This window comes from Pestalotiopsis fici (genome assembly GCF_000516985.1).
Source record: "Pestalotiopsis fici W106-1 unplaced genomic scaffold PFICI_Scf_16, whole genome shotgun sequence".
Taxonomy (NCBI): domain Eukaryota; kingdom Fungi; phylum Ascomycota; class Sordariomycetes; order Amphisphaeriales; family Sporocadaceae; genus Pestalotiopsis; species Pestalotiopsis fici.
The window spans coordinates 121024-141270 of NW_006917106.1; the positions used below are offsets into that span (position 1 = coordinate 121024).

Here is a 20247-nt window from a genome sequence, read left to right on the forward strand (position 1 = left end):
CCTCCTTCTTCTTTTTTTTTTTGGAGACCGCTCTGAAAGTTTTCCTGACCAAATCAGATCGCCATACTGGCTTATCGCGCATGGAAGACATGAAAAGGCAAGGGCAAATCTCGTCAAGCTTCACAACGCGGAGTATAACATTGACGGCCACATGGCGGAGATTCATGATTCACTGGCAAGACTCAACCAGGAGAACGAAAGCCAGGGAAGCATGGCAGAATGCTTTGACAAGAAAAACTGGAAACGAACCTTGGTGGCCACCAGCACGTTCTTTATCCAAAATGCGTGCGGCAATTCATGGGTGATTGGATATATGAGTTGTAAGGATGTTCATTCACTTAGCTCCTGACTGTCGAAGGAGCGATATAACACAACAAGCAATGGCTAACGGGTAACTTGCAGACTTTATGCAGCTTGGAGGAATGAGCGCAGCCAAATCCTTTGATACCACTGTCGGTCTCTCTGGGCTCATGGTTGTTGGTAACATGTGCGGTTGGATCTTCGTAGAAACGTTTGGCCGACGTGCCACTGCCTTGTGGGGGACCATAAGCCTGAGCGTTGTTCTGTTCCTGATCGGTATCCTGGCATCGATATCGGTAGGCGGTGCCATTTGGGGACAGGTAGCGTGTATGGCCCTCTGGTCCTTTGTGTATCAAGGCACAATCGGTTCCGTGGCCTGGCCAATTACTGCCGAGAACGCGACCTCCCGTCTTCGAGGTCCAACGCAGTCACTGGCCACGATGATGAACGGCTTGTCCTCGTGCATCTGGAGCTTTGCCTTGCCGTACGCCATCAACCCGGATCAGGGCAATATGGGTGGCAAAATTGCGTTCGTCTTTGGCGCTATTTTGGTCTTGGCCTCTGTGTTCATCTATTACATGTACCCAGAGACCAAGAACCGTACATATATCGAGATTGACGAGCTTTGGAACAGAAGCATTCCTCCACGCCATTTTGCCAGAACAGAGCTGATAACGATCTCGACTGAGGAAACCAAAGGCTTGTAATGTAGCGAATCTGTAGCATGTTAGATTAGGTATACAGCTTCAGTAAGCACCCAAATCATGGAAAGTTCAAGAGATTAAAGTTATATGCAAAAGAATCTGGCTACAAAGCGGATGACGCATAAGGAATGATGTGATATGTCGAAGGCAAAGCGCCCACTGTGGATGGGCCTACATTAAGGTACATAAGTAGCATTTATATTTGTACGGAGCACCAGAGCCAAACTGTTGAAAATCCCCATTAAACCCCGACGTGTTTATAGCTTTCGAAACAGCGGTTTTGCATAGCGCTTAACTCAAGCCAGCTCAAGGCAATAAAAGAAATATATTATTATAAATATATATTTTCTTTCTTTTTTTTTTTCTAATAATCTTTTTAAAATTTCTTTTTATTTTCTTTTAAATTTTATTATTAAAAACTACGTTTTTATTATAATTGCTTTTTTAATAAATTACGCATAAATAAGGTAATTTTAGTGACGTTATCTTAATAAGTAGGTTGCCCTTTGGCAATCGTGAACTTACCCCAACCTAACCCCAAGTTGGGGCACGGGTGGTATTAATTTCCCGGTCATCGGCGCCTCGTTGTGTGATTCTTTTCCGACGACAGCCGCGCAGCAGCTCTACCTACGTATCTTAAAGGTACCTACAATCCCAGTCTTTTGAATGGGAAAACCCTGATATCCGGCAATACTTGATGTCGAGTCACTCAAGAAGGGGACGGAGAATTTCTCGCAGAGCCTGCGATTTGTGCCGAGATCGCAAGGTTCAGTGCCTCTTCGACGCTCGCAATGTGCAGAGCTGCCAGAAATGTTCTCAGAGCGAGGTGCCATGCACATTTCTAACGGAGCGGCGGCCGCGAGGTCCACCCAATCGGTATGCAATCCATCACACTCACAGTCTGATTGTGCATCTTCTGACACAACCCATCTCTGGGAGGTTGTTAACGATGGAGAGTGCCTAGTCGGGTCTTGGAGGCACAACGCCAAGCCCTCCTTTCTCCTGCTTTGCCCTCGCAGGGCCCGACGACCACTCATGACAGAGACAAGGGCCCCTCCGGCCTGCTGCCTTTACCAATTGGCAGTTTGACGGTTGAACACCTGGTACCCAGGCATACATTCAAAGCCCTCATTGCCGAGTTCTTGACACGCGTATACCCCCTTCTACCCTTGGTCCATGTGCCCGACTTTACGTTCCGGTTTGAAGCCGGTGACTATGATCGGGATCCCCGGTTCTTCCGTCTGTGCATTGCTATTTGTGCAGTGACTATGGCCTCCATTCCGCGACAGGTTGAGACCTATGCCTGCCATCTATATCAGAATGCCGGTGAGTTGGTCGAAAGAGCAGCACACGTCGTCCTTACTTGTAGGCTTTCATCGGATATGTCTTGGCAACAAAAGCCGACCGTCAATGACATGCTCGTGTCTGTGATGCTTTCCATGGCGGCCCATTATGCCGAATGGGCGCATATAGGGTGGGCATATGCGAGTGAGGCGACACATGCCTTTCGCGGCCTAGAGCTGTACAGGCGTGAGGCTTACACTGATATGACCATGGTTGAGTCCGAGTTGTGCAAACGCGCCTTTTGGCTCATGTATATTATGCAAATGTAAGTCTTGACGTCGCCATCCTGACGCATCACTGGGTGGCTATCAGACATAACCATCTGTTTAGACATGATCGCCTCTCTCACATCACTCCTCATACCAGCCCATGTTACGAGCCAATGCGTACAGACTGGGATTTTATGCTTCCCATCGAGATATCTGACTCGGATCTTGAACCTAGCCGGGGCTCCAATTCAGACGCTGACATATATCATGATTGTCGGCCGGCCATATCCGGATTTATTGCGCTCATCAAGGTCTTTCTGTGCGTTGCAGAAGTATCGTGCCAACAAGTTCCGGGGCCAAAGACTGCCAATGCACTAAGCACAAACGTAAATGGTCCTCACACTTCATCGGCCCTCCAATCAGAAGTCCGATCTTCTATCCGGCGGCGCGAGACACTGCTCAATGTTGTTACAAGGCTACAAAAAGTCTTGGAGGAATTGCCAGACGAGTTGAGCCTACCCTCAAATCATCCTTCTTCAGATTCGGCTGGTACCGAGGAGGAAGACAAGTCTGTTATTGGCCATCAATACGCTGTCATGCGGGTCAACATTCACGTCACAAGCCTCTACCTTCAGTCAACTCTGCTCGATATATGCCTAGGCTCAGCCGCTGAGCCACTGGAGCACGGAAACACAGCCTCCGTGACCGACAAAACATTTCCAGGCTCGCCAAACGACCCAAGACCGTCTACGACCGGTAGCCACGGGACACTCTGGGACCTGAGAGAAAATATCGTCAGTGAGCTTCTACATGTACTTGAGCACTCGACAACAAAAGCACTAGAGTCTAATGGGCTATCCATCGTAAGTTATGCATTGCCACTGGGTTATATCGATTTCTAATGAAGGCCAGATTGTGAAAATAAGGGAGATAGCAGCATCGCTGCTTGTGGAAGATGACAATTACAACACCACTAACAATGTTGAAGACAAGAGTCAATACTATATCTCGCAATTTGCGGATATTTTGGCGAGACTTGATTATCTCTCCAGAACAAAGCAAGAATCGAGTGTAATGAACAGAGATTCCGCACAGGCTGGCCGAGATATCTTAAGGTAGTATGCGAAAGAATCGCAATAGCAATGTATGGTACCTGTTGATTCCGCAAAACCTTCCATGTAGGAAAACTGATCAAGGGGCTGTTGTCCTGCGAGAATTTACCTATGTTGCCTAATCGTGCTGGTTTCCACATATTGCCGAGGCAAACCTTTACGACTCACCCAATGTGCTGGATATGCACTGTTCAAGCCTTTGTCAAATCACATGGAAAGCGCGGCGCTTGAAGTGAGTAATTCGGGTTCTGATCGATTGATACAAGTCTGAGGCTGTAGATGTAACATGATCACGCACATCGAATATTGACCATCAAGGCAGCCTGGCTTTGGACAGGCTTCTGCTTAGGGCGTCAAAGTGGGCGGTCTGTTAAGCTCCTTGTTATGTACATACATGCGTGGGTAGACGCAAGATGTTGTATGTTTCCCGGTCTCTTGTTTACCAAGCATAGCCCAATCAGGAAATCCGAAGAGGCTGCTGTTAGTATCGAAAACCACGAAGAAGACCCTCCCCCCCCCACGTTCGTTCTCCTGACCTCTAGATTTGCCCGAACAGTCTGGATCATATATTTGCGGTTGTAATGCGGAGTGTAACCGACGAGCTTTGGCCGAAAGGATCGAATCATGGCCGAATGGAGACATGCTTCCGTTATTTCGGGTAACTCAACCCAAGATTCAACCCGGACTCAATTGTTCCGCAGTTCAGTACTATTGGCCGCCAAGACCTTCGTGCATGATCATTAGTGATTTCTGGACCTCCCTCGTGCTCGGTATCTACAGGTATAAATGATGCTCATTGCAACCGAGGGTCGAGGCGAAGATCTCAGGGTATGCCCTTTGCAAGAATTCGTCGCGATGGTGTTTCTCAGTCGTACACTCCTCGCAGCCTTTGGGTTTGCTACAGCAGTTCTAGGTCACGGGTACGTGACCACGTTCACCACTGACGGGAAATCGAACCAAGGCTTTCTCTGTATGAACACACCCTAATGATGTTCGATGCCCAGCTCGCAATGATGATGCTTACACTGCTTTGAAGTGGACTACTATTACCAAAAGGTGAATACCGGATCTTTTCCGGACATCGCAGCATGGTAAGTCTGTTTCTTTGATCCATCCGATGCCCATAATCCATACCCGTCCAACCTCATTGCATGAGCTGATAAAATTCCTTAGGTATGCGGAGAACTTGGATAGCGGCTTCGTAGCACCCGATGCATACGGTACATCCGATATCAATTGCCACAAGAATTCGTCTCCAGGGGTCCTTACGACTACGGTCAGCGCAGGCGGTAGCATTACTTTTCAGTGGCCCTCCACATGGCCGCATCCCTACGGTCCCATTCTGACCTATATCGCTGCATGCAATGGCGATTGTAGCAAAGTGGACAAATCAACTCTTAGCTGGGTCAAGATCGATGCATCTGGGATTGACTATACCACCCAGACTTGGGCCTCTCAGGTCTTGATCAATCAAGCCGGCAAATGGACCACCAAGGTCCCGTCGTCTCTCAAGGCTGGAAACTATGTCTTTAGACATGAGATTATTGCGTAAGATGACCCTGCTCTCGTTATAATCATCATATATCTATTGTCGTCACAATGCGGCCATACAACGATGTATTGTCTTTCTGAAAAATTGAGGGAAAAGAATGCTTCTAACGGTCAAAAACCACCTAGACTGCACGGAGCTGGAACGCTCAACGGTGCGCAGAACTACCCGCAGTGCTTCAACATCGCCGTCACCGGCTCTGGGAGCACCTCTCTTCCCACGGGGACCCTGGGCGTCAATCTCTACAAGAATACGGACCCTGGCATCTACTTTAACCCTTATGTGACTATCACTAGTTACACCATGCCAGGACCAAGTCTGTGGACTGGCTAGTTACAATTTGATGGCACTGTAATTGAGTCAAGTAACGCATGTGCTGTTGAATACTAGCAGTACATCTAATCTCTGGTTGCAGTCTTGAATTCTTGATAATATTGGTTCAAGCTCTTTACGAGACTAACGGTTCTGTGTTCAATGGGATTGACTAGGTATTCATTGAATTGAAGTGAAAATTGTCCCTGTATTAAAATTGCAGAGGTTCAATAGCAAACAGTACCGCTTTGCTGCAATTCCCTTAGGTGCCTCTGTGTAAATGCTGCTCACTTTAATGTGTGGGGTGGAGGTTTCGCAATTGTTGGTGAATAGCGGCATGAATAGTCAGTCATATTATATATTACAGAGTCAGGTCATCTATTATATTCTCGGATGCTACTTTAGATGCAGACCTCCACAACACAAGCGTTGACAAACTGTTGTGGATCAAGCGGTACATCACATGGTCCATAAGCATTCGTGTCCACCCATATTCAAGTACTATTGACATCGTGCATCGAAGGTGGTGTGGAAACATTAGTCTGTTTGTATCTAGAAGCCGTTTCCAGATAGTGGTAACTTCGACGGCTCTACATAACATCTATTACCGGCTTCATCTGCATGTGCAGGTTCTTGGCACGCCCAGCCTGCCCAGGCTTGTAACATGGAGATATGGAATGGCAGTAGGACGGTCTAATATCGCAAGAATCGAAGAGTTGGGGATGCTGGCATTATACTAGCCATCGGTGTCTTGGAATGGGGTTTAGAACTCGTAGGATGGTTTTCCACAGTGATGAGGTTGTCGAAGTGCTCTATTCTGGCTTCTTGATGCTGACTTGGAACTTCTGCACCCAGTCTGTGAACTCATCCCTTTCTCCATCCCAAGGCTTGACCAGCATCTCGGAAGCAGCGAACGCATCAAAGAAGCATGCATCCATGCTCTGGTCGATGGCATCCGGCTCCAAGTCATAAAAGGCACATGCCACCTCGTTGAAGCGGTCCGTCAGGCGCTTTAGAATAGCCAGTACCTCATCTAACCTCCTAGGCACTGGCGATGACTCGCTTGCTGGGAGTAGCGGCAACACTTTGAGGCGCCTTTTCACGATAGCAGCGTACAGCAGCGTTGTGAGCCTCAGTCGCTTCAGGCAGGCTTCCAGGCGCTCGCCGATCTTGTCGGAATCATTACGTGGAATATGCCGGGTATTCATGAGATCGTCGACCATGTCTTGGGCCGAGAGGTGCGTTGTATCCAGCTGGTTCGTGACGTACTCGACCTCATCCTCGGGCTCTTCGCCATCCTCGTCATCGTCATCGCCCCGTTGCTCGCCCTCCTCCTTCCACTCCTTGAGCTCGTCAAGTACATCCTGGAGGGTATCCCGGTACTGTTGCACCTTTTTTATCAAAAGATTTGCGACTCCAAATTTCTGGAGCTGGATCACGTCGTCGCAAGCAGCCCAGATGACTCCGGTAACGGTAAGGCTTCCCTTGTCCCCCTTGACGCCATCCCTCTTCTCTGGTGACAGAATATTACCATCCAGGGGAATCACCTCGATCAGCCCCCGTAATTCTTTCAGAACGCGATGGCATCGCCAGGCCAAATCTTCTCGCACAGTTGACGTGTATCTGTCGGCAGCGCAGAGCTGAACGGCGGACGCAAGACCGGGAATGGGTCCAGCAACGAGCTCCTGCAGGACCTTGACCACAGCGGAAGGGGTGAAGGGTTTGTTTATTATGAGGAGCGAGAGCTTGGTGCTGTGAGCGCGAATCAGACTGGCAGAGTCGTGGGCGAGGGACAAAGCATCGATGGACTGCGACTGTGGCGGGGTGTCGCTGGTCGGCGATGGCGGGGTCGTCGTCAACTGGCCTCGGGCAGCTTGGTTCAAAACCTCTTCAAATTGCTTGATGAGGCTGATGGACGTCTGGACGAGGGTTTCGAGGCCTTTTAAAGTGCCCGGCACGGGCTGTGTACCAGCCATTGCAACGAATATTCACTTTGGTGTTGGCTTTCTTTTCCTTGCCTTTTCGTCCTTTTGGTCCTTGGGTCGCCTATGGTCGTCACCGAAATGCTTTAAAGAATTTGGCGCTGCTTTTTTTTTTTTGGCCCCCCTCCGCTGCGCATTCCCTCGTACGTAATACAGACACAGGTTAGGTACATGCATACCTAGTAGGTACCCACTACTACTGCAGGCACCTGGGGTTTTTGAGGGTCGCGCATAGCAGATACCTACTACTTTTGACCTGCATGTAATACAGAGATCATGTACTAGTAATATTCGTTGTGTTATGTCTCGATACGAAAGTGAATATCTCGGTGTTATCGAATTTACTTGTACCGCAATAGCTAAGTAATGATTGAGTCTCTTTTCGAGTCATGCAAAGATTTCTCTACTCCCAACTATGCAAAATGGCAAGGATTCTTAGTATAATTTCTGCATGCATCTTCAAGTGACCAAAAAATTCATCCGTCTTTCACTTACCTACCTACAAGACGATCTAGATTGTGTTACAGTAAAGTCGATTACGTGTGGAATCAAGATTAATCACAACACAGTGCTTCCAATAAGACGAAGAAAAAGCAGATTATTTCAGTATCCATGGTATTCGTGACAAAATGTTTATGTAACAAGAGCTGGTTTGCTGCAAGATGTGCGATGAAGCAGAAGTAGAAAACAACACTGTTTTCACAATGTTCACCCTGACTAGTTCAAGTGAATTCTCATGATAGGGAGTCCCATCATCACGCCTTGGATTGTGCTGGCGGTGGTGCGCCGGGAGGCAGCGTGGCTGCTGCTGCGGCTATGGTATTCTGGACAACGGCCGGCGACGCGGTGGGAGCGGGTGGCTGCGAAGTCCCATTCTGTTTCGCACTGTTGCCCTCCTCCGTTAGCAGTCGACTCAGCAGTTTGAGATCCTCCCTGGCTCGAGGATCTCGCTCAATACATCGCTTGACCGCATTCCACTCGCCTTCCTTCATGCGAGCAGCGTGGGGGAGTAGGAATGTGACAGTCGGACTGGTGAAAAGGGGGCCGAGCACTTGACGCGCCTTCTGCTCTCCTTCAATCTGGGCTTGACGAAGAGCATTCGGGTCTTGTGGCAATGCTTGTGCTGGAGCTGAGACAACTGGCGCTTGCCGTTGTTGTGGTGTTGGCTGCGGTGGCTGTCCAGGTATGACTGGCGGAGGAATTGGCGTGTGGCTTTGGTGGTGGTGAGCTTGAGGCGGGAGGCCGGGAGTAGGAAAGCCGCCTTGCGGAGTAGCAGGTGACCACGCGGGGGCAGGGATTGATGGCTTGCGATCCGGAACAGGTGTGGGAGTGGCCTGAACTGAAGGCGTCGGCGTTGCCTGCTGCGCGCTGGCTTGTTGCGGCGCCTGTTCAGAGTGTAGCTTATCGTCCCTCACCACAAACACCATCAACAGGATTGGCTGCGGTCGGGAAAGAGGAACTATATGTCCATCGATATTCTCCAGGATCTCAGGCAAAGGCCCATCACCTGCAGGGAGTGGTATGAGATAAGTATCTCTGACGCCGCCAAGTTGCCTCTCGCCAACTACTCCGTACCGTTGCTTGGACTGAAAATAGTTAATCACGGCCAAGTATTGGTTCTTGGCACTCGGATCCGATGGATCTGCTGGAGCGAGGCTGGTGATGACTAGATCAACCTGGTTGTTATACCTTAGACCACACAGATATGGCACTGCCTTGTCCTCGGGGATTCGCCCAGCGACCGTAACGAGGGGCGGGATCAAGTCTTTCCACTCTATGCCTCTGACCTGTTGCAAGTTGGCACCCCCGGCGAATTTGGCAACGATATTGCAATCCGCTAGGTTAGTCATCTTAAGATGCCCCTGCCAGACCACGTCCGGGTCGATGTTTTCGGTTGGTGAGTATGGTGGCGAGTCGCCGTCTTCTTGCAGCATACGATCGACGTCTGGATCTACTCCAGGGCCAGCCGAGGGTGCAGGAGCCGAAGGTCGACGTTGGACCGGGCCCGAGGGAGATTTGACGGTGGAGAAAACCTTTTCGAGATCAAAATTGCCTTGCCTAGGTGATTGCTGCTTTCCAGTTGTGTCTACTCGAAGAGGCCCAGCAGTCACATTGGCAGGGAGCTCTACAGAGTTCTCTTCCTGGTCTGCTGGTTTGGCCGCACCCGCGCCCGTTCCCGTAGATTCCCTGATACTCTGCCTACGGATGCTTGAGGGCACCTCTTCGGTCGTCATGAAGCTGTCATTTTCCACGATTTCTTCCCCTTTGTGAGTACGTCTCACTCGAGGACCATCGTCGGTGATTAGTACAGATTGCTTGTCTGCAAGCTCTTTCATCTGCGCCGTTTTGCGTTGCAACTCCTCAGTTTGCATATCATCGCTTGTCATGCCAGCCAAAGCAGGGGCAGTGAGAGTGCGATTCAAGACGCGCGCAGCTAGCTCAACATTCTTCTTTAGATTGAAAACAAGTGTGCGTGTTTGATTGGCATTCGCAGTTGCGTTGGGATGAGTATCATGCACCGCGCGTTCAATCTCAATGGCATGACGCTCAGCAATGGCGATCTTGGCCGTGTCCTTGGGAATCTTGAAGAGCTTGTTCTTGACAGCTTGATCAATAGCAACTTCGAGAGACTTGCGAAGCCCATCGGCACGACTCTTCCTTGTACCCTCCAATTTATCGATGCTTTCTGCCAGGTCGGCCGGCGGCGTATACTTGGGCAGTGCTGGTACTGTGCGTGTCTCAGCAACCTTGCGCACCTTATTCGCAGGACCTTGAGAATGATCTCGCGACTTGCGTTTTGCTTTGGTGGACTCGTCCTCCTTTTTGACTTCCGGGGCAGGAGAGGCTTTGGACTTGGTGGTGGAGGCGGCTGGAGAGGATCGGTCCTTGTCCTTGGTGTCGCTTGCTCGTTTCTTTCCCTTCTTGCCGCCCGATTTCTTCTTCTTGGACTCCTCTTCATGCTTTTGTCGGCGTGTAATCCATAATTGCTCTCCTTTAGCTGTTGCGGCAAGCAGCTCCTTGTGGTCCTCGGGCCGACATTGTTCGCAGAAATACTCCTTAGGTAGATCCTCGTCGAAAACACTCATGCCCATACACACATTGTGCTGCCAAGCGCCACACTGCTCGCAAGCAATCCAGGGTTCGTTAGGGTCGTCATCTTCTTGAGTGGTCGCGCCACATGCACAACGGATGATCTCCTCGTCCTCAACTTCCTCTTCCTTTTCTTCCTTTTCGACCTTTTTACTCTTCTTGGACGAGGCGGCGGCGGCGGCGGCGGCAGCCTTCTTCTTAGGAGCCTGGGGGTTCTCGAGTTGATCGAAGGCCTTGGTGTGCTGACCCTTGGTGGCGCGGGAGGAGCGACGGGCTTCTTGTTCGCCTATTGTAGACGCGTGGTTTGTTAGATCCTCTGCGTGTTTTGCGTTGTTCCGAGTCTGCCTCTGCGACACCATAGTCGATTGACTGTTGCCGGCGATTGGTTCTCCATCATGTTCGTTCGACTCATGGGATGAGGCCGTCGATGATGGTGGAGGTACTTGGGGCTCAACGGCCAGTTGGGATTTGCGGGTTGCGCGCTTACCAGACATGATCGAAACGTGTGGCTACAGGTCCAAAGCTTCCGAGGGAAGGGATATACGGGATTTTTGCTGTAGATGTTGCTGCCTCAAAAGCAATATTTGCGGGAGACTTGACGGCACCTGTAGGTTTACTTATTTGGGGCTAGGAAAAGACCAGAGGAGAAGTTGGCAGTTATCAGACAATCATGAATATCTACGCAGGATGCATGAACACTATGATTCTCTGAGGAGAACGATGGTGCTTGATGACAAGGGATTGTAACGTGAGTATTTTCCCCCCAAGAACTTCAATGCCGATCGCGCCTCTGATGCGCTTGACTGATCCCCGGGCTCGCGTGCGATGCGACTTTCCAAAGCGCAGGACTTGATGACTGGAACGATGTGGAAGGTAAGAGGCGACGGCTTGGTCAGCAGATGACGGTCGCGCCGTACGTATGTATGCTGGATGAATTATTGAGGTTTTGCGCGTACACAGCTGAATATCCACGCCGGTCGCAGTCGGCCGAGGATATGATCAAGTCGACAACGTTGGTGACGCGCGACTCCTGCTCAGGATTTGCGACAGTCGCGACCGCGTGTTTATGAATGGGTCCAAGGCCGGGTATCGGTGGCGCGGATGGGGTTGAGCTTGAGCAGGAGCTACTACGGTACACTTTGATTTAGGTAGGCAAGGTAGGTAGCTGCTGTCAAGGAGCTGGAGGTAATGTATGTAAGGCGCACGTGCCGATGGTGCAAGCTTTAGCGCGAAGAGGACTTGGGCTGTACAAAAGCCAGGTTTGTGGGATGATGGGGCTTTGTAGAGTGTTGATTCGATTCGTTATTTTCTTGAATGATTTCCTCGCATAGGCGACCGTAAATCTCGCTCAGGATGGAAGGGGAAAGGTGTGATGGTGGAGTTGGCGAGAAGAGTGTGATGCCAGCCCGGCATCCGGCAAATCCAGCCCAGAGAGAGAGCCAAAAGGTTGGTCTTTCAGTGGACGGATGAATTGTACCAATGCTATGAGAGCCGCCGCGCACGGTAGTTTGAGCAGGTAGTAGGTACGGATATTGACGTTAAGTAGACTTTTGCGGCGGGGATCTTGGGGCCGTTGCTTGCTGTCATTGGTCCGACCTCTCTCGTCTAGGCACATAAGGTGTGGGCAAGTGGGGATGGTTTTGAGGAAACATTGAAGCTTCAAGCTGTTGATTGTTCTGAGAGCTCCAGTGCAGGCCGTCAATAACGAACCTACGACCGTGTGGCGCTAGCTCTGGGCACGAACTCCATCGCTGTGGCTGATGTTGTCAATCGAAGCCTGGCGCATGCACCAGATTGAGGCTGGCCCGTGCTTGCTCTAGGTAGGTAATCGTCAGTCCTTTGTCCCGCCGCCTCGCAGCTAAACTGCCCTCAAACTACGCGTATGGGTTCGTGCCTAGCTCCAGGAAACAGCTACGATACTCTCTGGGCCTGTTCTCAGCCTTCCCAGACATCAATCCAACCAAGAAGCCAACTCTTTACTTTTCTCCTCCCAAACCTCAAATCACATTCACATCTACCATAACACGTTCATCTTCCAGGCAACAATTTCGCATTGAACGACAAGAACGAATCCCACAGCGCCCATACATCGTCATGTCTCGTCGCTACGATTCCAGAGTAAGCTCTCCAGTGCCGGAAGACCGATCCGCTTTCAGAGGCTTGCCCCAGCTCTCGGTGCATCGCTGATTTGAAATCTGTAGACCACCATCTTCTCACCCGAAGGTCGGCTTTACCAAGTCGAATATGCCCTAGAAGCCATCTCCCATGCTGGCACAGCCATTGGCATTTTGGCAAAAGATGGAATTGTCCTGGCCGCCGAGCGGAAGGTGACTTCCAAGCTTTTGGAGCAAGACACATCGGCCGAGAAGCTGTACATTCTGAACGAGTATGTCAGCACTGTGCATTTCGGACCTACCAATGACAATAATGGTTGCTGACAAGTCATGATGGCAGCAACATGATCTGCGCAGTCGCAGGTATGACAGCCGATGCCAACATTCTCATCAACTACGCCCGACAAGCCGCCCAGCGCTACCTCTTGACCTACAATGAAGACATCCCATGCGAGCAGCTCGTGCGCAGACTATGCGACCTGAAGCAAGGCTACACTCAACACGGTGGTTTGCGGCCGTTTGGTGTATCTTTCATCTATGCCGGATGGGATCCCCAAAGACAGTTCCAGCTGTACCTCAGCAATCCATCGGGCAACTACGGCGGATGGAAGGCAACAAGTGCCGGTGCCAACAATGCGAGCGCTTCGAGTTTATTGAAGCAAGACTACAAGGAAGATTGCACACTGAAGGAGGCTTGTGGCATGGCTGTCAAGGTGCTCAGCAAGACGATGGACTCGACCAAGCTCAGTAGCGAGAAGAGTGAGTTTCTCCCGTGCCGTGGGCCCTGCGGACTCTAAAAGACTACAACTACTAACATTTCTCAAGTCGAGTTCGCCACAGTCGGACAAACGGAGGATGGCAAGATCTACCACAGACTTTGGAGCGCAGATGAGATCACGACACTCCTAAAGGAGCACGACCTGGCCAAGGATGAGAACGTTGATGACAAATAAGTGACAAAATTGAGACATGAAATGGAGTCTTGGGTTGCATCATAGAGCGAGCCGCTGTACTAATACCACTCTGAATCATGATGATCTGGCAGTTTCTTTCTGGGAAAGTTTCGAGGCGTGCAATATTTGTTGAGGCCCAATGGTAGACGATCATAATCCCATGTGGTTGAATTGGTGATGTGAAACAGACAACTTGCTTCTAGCAAGCGATTGTCGCCTTGTCAGCCATTGCTATTCTTCCCAGCCCGTTGTCATTCCACGAAGGAATCTAGCTGGTTATCCAGATCAAGCATGAATGACAACCTACGTTGAACAGCTAGGTGAAGCATCCAGAGTTGGTGTTTTTGAAATGCACGAGAAAAACCAGCCAACCAACCAAATCAGCATAATAAGTAGCGGCAGTTATTGACTGACCTCCAGCCATGCAGACAACATTCTGATGTATCTAGCGTGAATTTTTGGAGAGATGTTGCGCTAACAGGACTGCCCTATATGGCTGTGGCTTCTATGGAGATCCCCGTAAATCAACTCCCAAATTCGAGCTCGGGGGACCTAAAGGAAATCATAATCCCCACCCAGGCCCGTACCTGGCTCAAAGTTTTAGGTAACCTAGGTCCTTTCAAGTCACAGCCATCCAGTCCAGAACATTGAAATCCAGGGCCTCTAGGTGTCTGGTGTGAAGGTTAGGTACCAGTCGAGGTCGGTGAGCAGATGCCCCCCCTCCCCCCTGAGCTCAATCAATCACCAGACTGGACCCCTGCGACACCTCCAGGGCTGTACGTACTATCCTTACCTGCGTGAAGGTGGTACTACCGTGAACCTTCAATAATTCCAGGTGACACGGGTCGCTCTATTTTTCTTTGGTTGTTGTCCTCGACCTTGAGACTCTTACGGCTTCACCATCCGTCTCTTTTCCTTTCCAGCGTTATACCCTCTCCAGAAAGGCAATCTGCGACCATGAGTCTCCAGATCCCCCACCGCGAAAAGACCAATGGCACCGGCAAGGACACCAAGGCCGTTATCCTTGTGAGTATCACTACGACATAGCATACCAACGGATTTGTTACTGCTTGCTGGCTCTTGCCCCAGATCACTGCTCAGCTTCATCCCACCACTCGACCCCACCAAGGGCGTCCTGCAAGATGCTTTTGCATTTAAGCATTTTGAGCTGCCTGCCCGTTTACATGTGCTAATCGCAAACCGTGAACCTAGGTCGGAGGCCCTTCCAGAGGTACTCGATTCCGACCTCTGTCGCTTGATGTGCCCAAGGTGAGTGAATGTGCTGTTCCTGCTGTTCTTGTTCCAGCTCTGACCCTATGCCATCAATAGCCCCTCTTCGATGTTGCCGGCCACCCCATCATCTGGCACTGCCTCACGGCCGTTGCCAAGGTGCCCTCGATCCAGGAGGTCGTCATGATCGGTTACTACGACGAGGCCGTATTCAAGGACTTCATCAAGGACGCATCCAACGCCTTCCCCAACCTGCCCATCAAGTACCTCCGCGAATACGAGGCCCTGGGCACCGCCGGCGGTCTGTACCACTTCCGAGATGCTATTCTGAAGGGTCGACCAGAGCGCATCTTTGTCCTCAACTCTGATGTCTGCTGCTCTTTCCCACTCAACGAAATGGCCAAGCTCTTCGACGACAAGGATGCTGAGGCCGTCATTCTGGGTACCCGGGTCAGCCAGGATGCCGCCACCAATTTTGGTTGTATCGTCAGTGATGCCCACTCACGACGAGTACTCCACTATGTCGAGAAGCCCGAGGGCCATATTTCCAACCTGATCAACTGTGGTGTCTATCTATTTAGTGTCGATGCCATTTTCCCCTCGATTAGGTCCGCCATCAAGCGTCGAACTGACCGCCCTCGTCTCGTCTCGTACCCCTCTTCGGAGAACCTTGAGTCTAGCTTCATGGCCGATGATGACGAGGAGAAGAGCAAGGAGGTTTTGCGTCTGGAGCAGGACATTCTCTCAGACCTTGCCGACAGCAAGCAGTTCTTCGTATACGAGACCAAGGACTTCTGGCGCCAGATCAAGACTGCGGGCTCAGCTGTACCCGCTAACGCTCTGTACCTCCAGCAGGCTTTGCAGAGTGGCTCGCAGGAGCTTGCCAAGGCTGTGCCAAACCATATCATTCCGCCTGTCTTCATCCACCCCTCTGCAACAGTCGACCCCACGGCTAAACTGGGTCCTAATGTTTCCATCGGCCCCCGTGTCACTGTTGGAGCTGGCGCTCGCATCAAGGAGACAATTGTCCTCGAGGACAGCGAGATCAAGCACGATGCCTGTGTGCTCTACTCAATTATTGGCTGGAATAGCCGCGTCGGCGCCTGGGCGCGTGTTGAAGGCACCCCTACTCCTGTCACTAGTCATACCACGAGTATTGTCAAGAACGGCGTCAAGGTGCAAAGCATTACCATTCTAGGTAAAGAATGCGGTGTTGGCGATGAGGTCAGAGTGCAGAACTGCGTATGTCTGCCTTTCAAGACTTTGAAGAGGGTAAGTTGTTCATGTCGTTGCCTGCTACATTTCAAGGCCATCTACTAACACCTCGCAGGATGTCTCCAATGAGGTGATTATGTAAGGGAAGACCATACTAATCCACCATCGCGGTATAAGGGTCACTTCTTCGTTCTCTACAGTCCTGATGTTGCCTGAAGGAGTTCTTGCAAAATTTAGAGGGACAGATAGAACGTCACAAAAAGCATAGCCATTCACGGTCAATACAAGGGTTTCTAGTCCACACTTCTTGACTTCTTTGCTTCTGTCTGTAATTGAACGGTTCGGGACCGGTGTGGGTTATTGACAAGAATTTGTCTACAAGACCATATTGCGATCTGACCACTGATACAAAATCCAGGGCAGAGATGTGCAGACAAGTATGGCATATGATGACAACCTACAAAGACGGACTGTCAAGTAGGTTCAATCCCCGAGCCAACGAGTAAGTGGGGACTGTGGGATGCTTCCTTAGACACAGGACTGCAATAATAATTGTGCTACGAGAAAGTTGACTGCTCTATAAGAGCGTCTAGCAGTGGAGCAGCCAACGGTGCGGTCAACTGAGTACAACTTCATATGCCACGTCCTATACTGCTTGTCCCCAGAGATACATCCTGCGTACTTATGAAAATATCAGATTTACTCATATGTCAAGCCCTGCACAGGACACTCGGATTAGCTCTTCATGGTGATAACGATCTTGTAGTCTGAGATATACAAATCGCCAAGAAGCGGAGGAATCAAGTTGTTCAGTTGTCTTGTTCTAATGAAGCAGTGATTCGAAAAGAGACTTGGTCTACACCGATTCCAATTTGAGTTTTCTGTTGTACAACCATGGGTAAGATGTACAAGCTTGACATACCCAGATGTGGCTTATATTCCCTTTTAATCTGTTGGATTAGCTGGGTTCTACCAGAACAATGTGGGCATCTAGTTTGCAGGGTGCCGAGCGCTCTCCCTCACGGTGACCCTGGCTTGATCGGTGAGAGAGATTACCAGGCTGTTATTGAAATAGTATTCGATGCCTTCTCGGGCAGTGTTGGAGACCCGAAAGTGGAACGGGCATGTGAGGTCCAACATTTCGTACCTCCATAGACACGTCTTTTACTATGGTTGCTTTCCTTGCTTTCCAAGTTGCTCATTTGTCTCCTAGTTGCCATTCATATGTCTCAAGTCCCATTTGACCAATTTTCATGCTTGCATTTGGCTGCAATAATCTATCTCCCAAAACAGTCACCTGCCCTCCTCTCATTCTTGTCACTTTGTGATCTGACTTTAATTGCACAGTTACCTACATGATATCATGATATACAGAACCTATTTAAGTGACACAAGGCCTGGTGCAATTCTCAAAGTGTCATTTAAATCCTAATGGAAAGCATGCGATCATGGCTGTTCGCGTGAGATAGAACTGATAGTCTAACCTCCATGATTCTGATATTCTGATATTCTGATTGCCAGTTCTACCTGATTGGGAAAGGTCTCACTTTGCCAGCCAAGTAATCATCTCGGCGAGCCGTAATATTCACACATTTCTACCAGGTAAACAGGTACTTTTGTGAAGCGTTCAAAGAGCCTCTGATAATGGTCAAGTGCCTGTTTTTACCATGTGGCTGCGTATCCGTGTTCAGCTCCCGGCAAAAATCGTTGGGCGAAGCGGTGATTATGATATCGCTAGTGTTGAGCTTACTCGACCCTTTGATCTGATATAATCTGTATCCGTGTTCGTAGCCAAGAACTATACCCTGCAAATAAGCCAACATCACTCCATTGATCGCAAACCTCTACTAAGGCCTCGTAGCGTTCTATCATATATGCATGCTTCTTATCTTCCGTGCGGGCTTGCAACTCGGAAGATCTGCATCAACAGTTAGCGATTACAACCAGAGACGAGCATTAATCAACGCCCTGTCAGGGTTTATAGTATGTCCCTTGGGCTTGCTGCAAGTCACACGAGGAGATTCGGAATATGAAGTGGGTTTTCGTGCCGGTATTCAAAATGTATGCAAAATGCAGGAAGTTTCTTACATTGCGTGTGTGATCTTGCTTAGGCAAACGGGGCACAGATAGGGCGGTTGTCGCACATCTTCGGCCATGCTAGCCGTGCTTTGCATCATGCAAGCGTAGTAGTTGCAATGACCCATCCCCAGACAGTGTCCGAGCTCGTGGGCTACAGTACGTGCCAGGCGCGAGAACCATAGACCATGCAGATGACCGACAATGGGCCCGACACCTGTGGCAGCATGAATAGCGGCACGCATTGGCGAGGTAGTTGGTATTCTTGAATTGGATACCTCCGTGCACATGGTCATCGCGTCTCCTCGTTCGCAAAGTTGTTCAATATAAGTGGTGCAATGAGAATTCGGCCACATGTGTTCGGGATCAATGTCCGCATCCTCATCAAGCACAGGTTGGTACCTTGCTGATGACACAACACAAACACGACTGCCGCCATAGGCTCTCCCGCAACAGAAGTCGTCTTCTTCGTCCTCATAAAGATCATGATCGGTCAGGAGGACTAGAGCATATGCGTCTCTGGGGAGCATTGCGATGGCTGCGTCAAGAATATCCTCTAGGTTCAATTGTCCGGCAAAGATACCATCAGGAGAAGGACGAGCCCGGATACGAGTGCAATTGTTGGAAAGCGCGATGCCAACATATTTTTCATTGCTTGCTTGCTTTTCCAACCACGGCACGAACCGGAGGCGTTCTGGGAAGCTTTTGACAGTCAAGCCAGGATAAAATGCTGCCAGATACTCTATGACATCCTTGCTGAGCAGTGGTTGTATCTTGTCAAATGGCTCAGCGATGGTCTTGGCCTTCTTGCCTTTCGGCAGCTTGGGTTTAGACCAAGTTTTCATATGCCTCATCGGTGCGGTGATCTCGGGTGTGGATGCCACATAGAGCGTCCGTCGTTCCTTTGTTGGCTTGTTCCGCTCGCTCTCCAAGAGCCATGACCGGAAACTTTGGGGTGGATCTTTCGGATCTATATCCAAATGATCATTCGGCAAGACCAGAGGGCCTGGAAAGGATGCTGCGATATCTGCTGCTGATTTGGATGTTAGTTCCCCCAGAGCCTTTTCGCCAATGCCCCCAACTGCCAAAGGATTCCGACCAGATTTCGTTGTTGCGGCAAGCCGACGATCAGCATTTGGTCGTTTGAAACCCGCCCCGGCGGCATGTGGTGATGTATCGTATTGCAACTCTGCATGATCACATTGTTGCCGCCTAGACATCATTGCGCGAGCGGGATGTGCTGGATTTGAGTCAGATGCCTTCCAGTCGTGGGATTAACTTTTTGCATGTCCGAGAGAATGGTGTCTAGAGATACTACCTAGCCTCTCAGGTCTGGCTCTGACATGTTTGTAAGACTTTGTTATTGTTTCTCGGATTTAGGCAGACATCTGGGTTGCGTTATGCGTGCGGCTCTCAGTGCTGAGTAGGCGCGACTAGTGCAAATTGGTGCACAGGATACTCCTATCTAGTGTAAGTACTGTATACCTAACCTAGGTAGGTTAAGATATATAATGAGTGAGGCATCAATAACATGCTTCCTACTCACACAGAAGTTTCTGTGCACGGTTGCGGACTTTAATGAACTTTGCTATAGTCATTAGACAAAGACTTGTCCATTTTGGGGTTCCATGTGTTTTATATACTTATAAAAGTTGGACAGTTCAAATTTACTGCCAGATCGCTTGGCATCTGTCGGAAAGTAGCATCATTTCATCTCCTGGTTCTCAGGTTATCCTGCTTCAGAGTTGATGCGATGGGTACTATGTACTACACAGCACGGATCAACCATTACGACAAGCAGTGGCGCTGCCGGAAGTAAACCACCAGCCACGGTGCAGCGACGGATAAATCCCGAACAACTAGGTATGATGAACGAATTGATTGAACCGTAAATGAAATCGTTTCCGACGATCGCGGAATCGGAAACCAGTGGATTCGCGGGGGCTTCCCAGCGGCGGGGCGGATAGCACCGGCAGAGGCCCCGCGTTTCTGTCTTGCGGGCGGGCAAGACATGTCCATTGACTGTATGTATCTCTAGGTAGGTAGGCGAATAGGTA

At 50.0% G+C, this 20247-nt stretch overlaps 8 protein-coding genes across 8 annotated transcripts in view; 5 read left to right on the plus strand and 3 right to left on the minus strand.

Annotated features, from left to right (window-relative positions):
- Positions 1–1007, plus strand: part of PFICI_15208 (uncharacterized protein) — a gene marked incomplete at both ends in the record, with an annotated part of 1966 nt that extends 959 nt beyond the window's left edge. The window contains 2 exons of the mRNA XM_007843789.1: positions 58–320; positions 403–1007. Coding sequence (XP_007841980.1) covers positions 58–320; positions 403–1007 — 868 coding nt within the window. The remainder of the gene's footprint in view (positions 1–57; positions 321–402) is intronic.
- An 807-nt stretch (positions 1008–1814) lies between these two features.
- On the plus strand, positions 1815–3676 carry PFICI_15209 (uncharacterized protein; the record flags this gene model as incomplete). The annotated part of the gene is made up of 4 exons (XM_007843790.1): positions 1815–1880; positions 2024–2613; positions 2679–3420; positions 3470–3676. The coding sequence occupies 4 exons, from the start codon at positions 1815–1817 to the stop codon at positions 3674–3676; spliced, it is 1605 nt and encodes a 534-aa protein (XP_007841981.1).
- Positions 3677–4524: 848 nt separating this feature from the next.
- On the plus strand, positions 4525–5551 carry PFICI_15210 (Endoglucanase-7; the record flags this gene model as incomplete). Its single annotated transcript, XM_007843791.1, has 4 exons — positions 4525–4639; positions 4706–4760; positions 4843–5217; positions 5347–5551. The coding sequence occupies 4 exons, from the start codon at positions 4525–4527 to the stop codon at positions 5549–5551; spliced, it is 750 nt and encodes a 249-aa protein (XP_007841982.1).
- Positions 5552–6342: 791 nt separating this feature from the next.
- Positions 6343–7506, minus strand: PFICI_15211 (uncharacterized protein; the record flags this gene model as incomplete). Its single annotated transcript, XM_007843792.1, has 1 exon — positions 6343–7506. One exon carries the CDS (start codon positions 7504–7506, stop codon positions 6343–6345), a length of 1164 nt encoding a protein of 387 aa, XP_007841983.1.
- A 761-nt stretch (positions 7507–8267) lies between these two features.
- PFICI_15212 (uncharacterized protein) lies at positions 8268–11096 on the minus strand (the record flags this gene model as incomplete). The annotated part of the gene is made up of 1 exon (XM_007843793.1): positions 8268–11096. One exon carries the CDS (start codon positions 11094–11096, stop codon positions 8268–8270), a length of 2829 nt encoding a protein of 942 aa, XP_007841984.1.
- A 1600-nt stretch (positions 11097–12696) lies between these two features.
- Positions 12697–13669, plus strand: PFICI_15213 (proteasome subunit alpha type-4; the record flags this gene model as incomplete). Its single annotated transcript, XM_007843794.1, has 4 exons — positions 12697–12720; positions 12804–12988; positions 13057–13475; positions 13542–13669. The coding sequence occupies 4 exons, from the start codon at positions 12697–12699 to the stop codon at positions 13667–13669; spliced, it is 756 nt and encodes a 251-aa protein (XP_007841985.1).
- Positions 13670–14626: 957 nt separating this feature from the next.
- PFICI_15214 (mannose-1-phosphate guanyltransferase) lies at positions 14627–16256 on the plus strand (the record flags this gene model as incomplete). Its single annotated transcript, XM_007843795.1, has 4 exons — positions 14627–14695; positions 14882–14938; positions 14999–16171; positions 16230–16256. 4 exons carry the CDS (start codon positions 14627–14629, stop codon positions 16254–16256), a joined length of 1326 nt encoding a protein of 441 aa, XP_007841986.1.
- A 1942-nt stretch (positions 16257–18198) lies between these two features.
- Positions 18199–19410, minus strand: PFICI_15215 (uncharacterized protein; the record flags this gene model as incomplete). The annotated part of the gene is made up of 1 exon (XM_007843796.1): positions 18199–19410. The coding sequence occupies one exon, from the start codon at positions 19408–19410 to the stop codon at positions 18199–18201; it is 1212 nt and encodes a 403-aa protein (XP_007841987.1).
- Between the last annotated feature and the right edge of the window lie 837 nt (positions 19411–20247).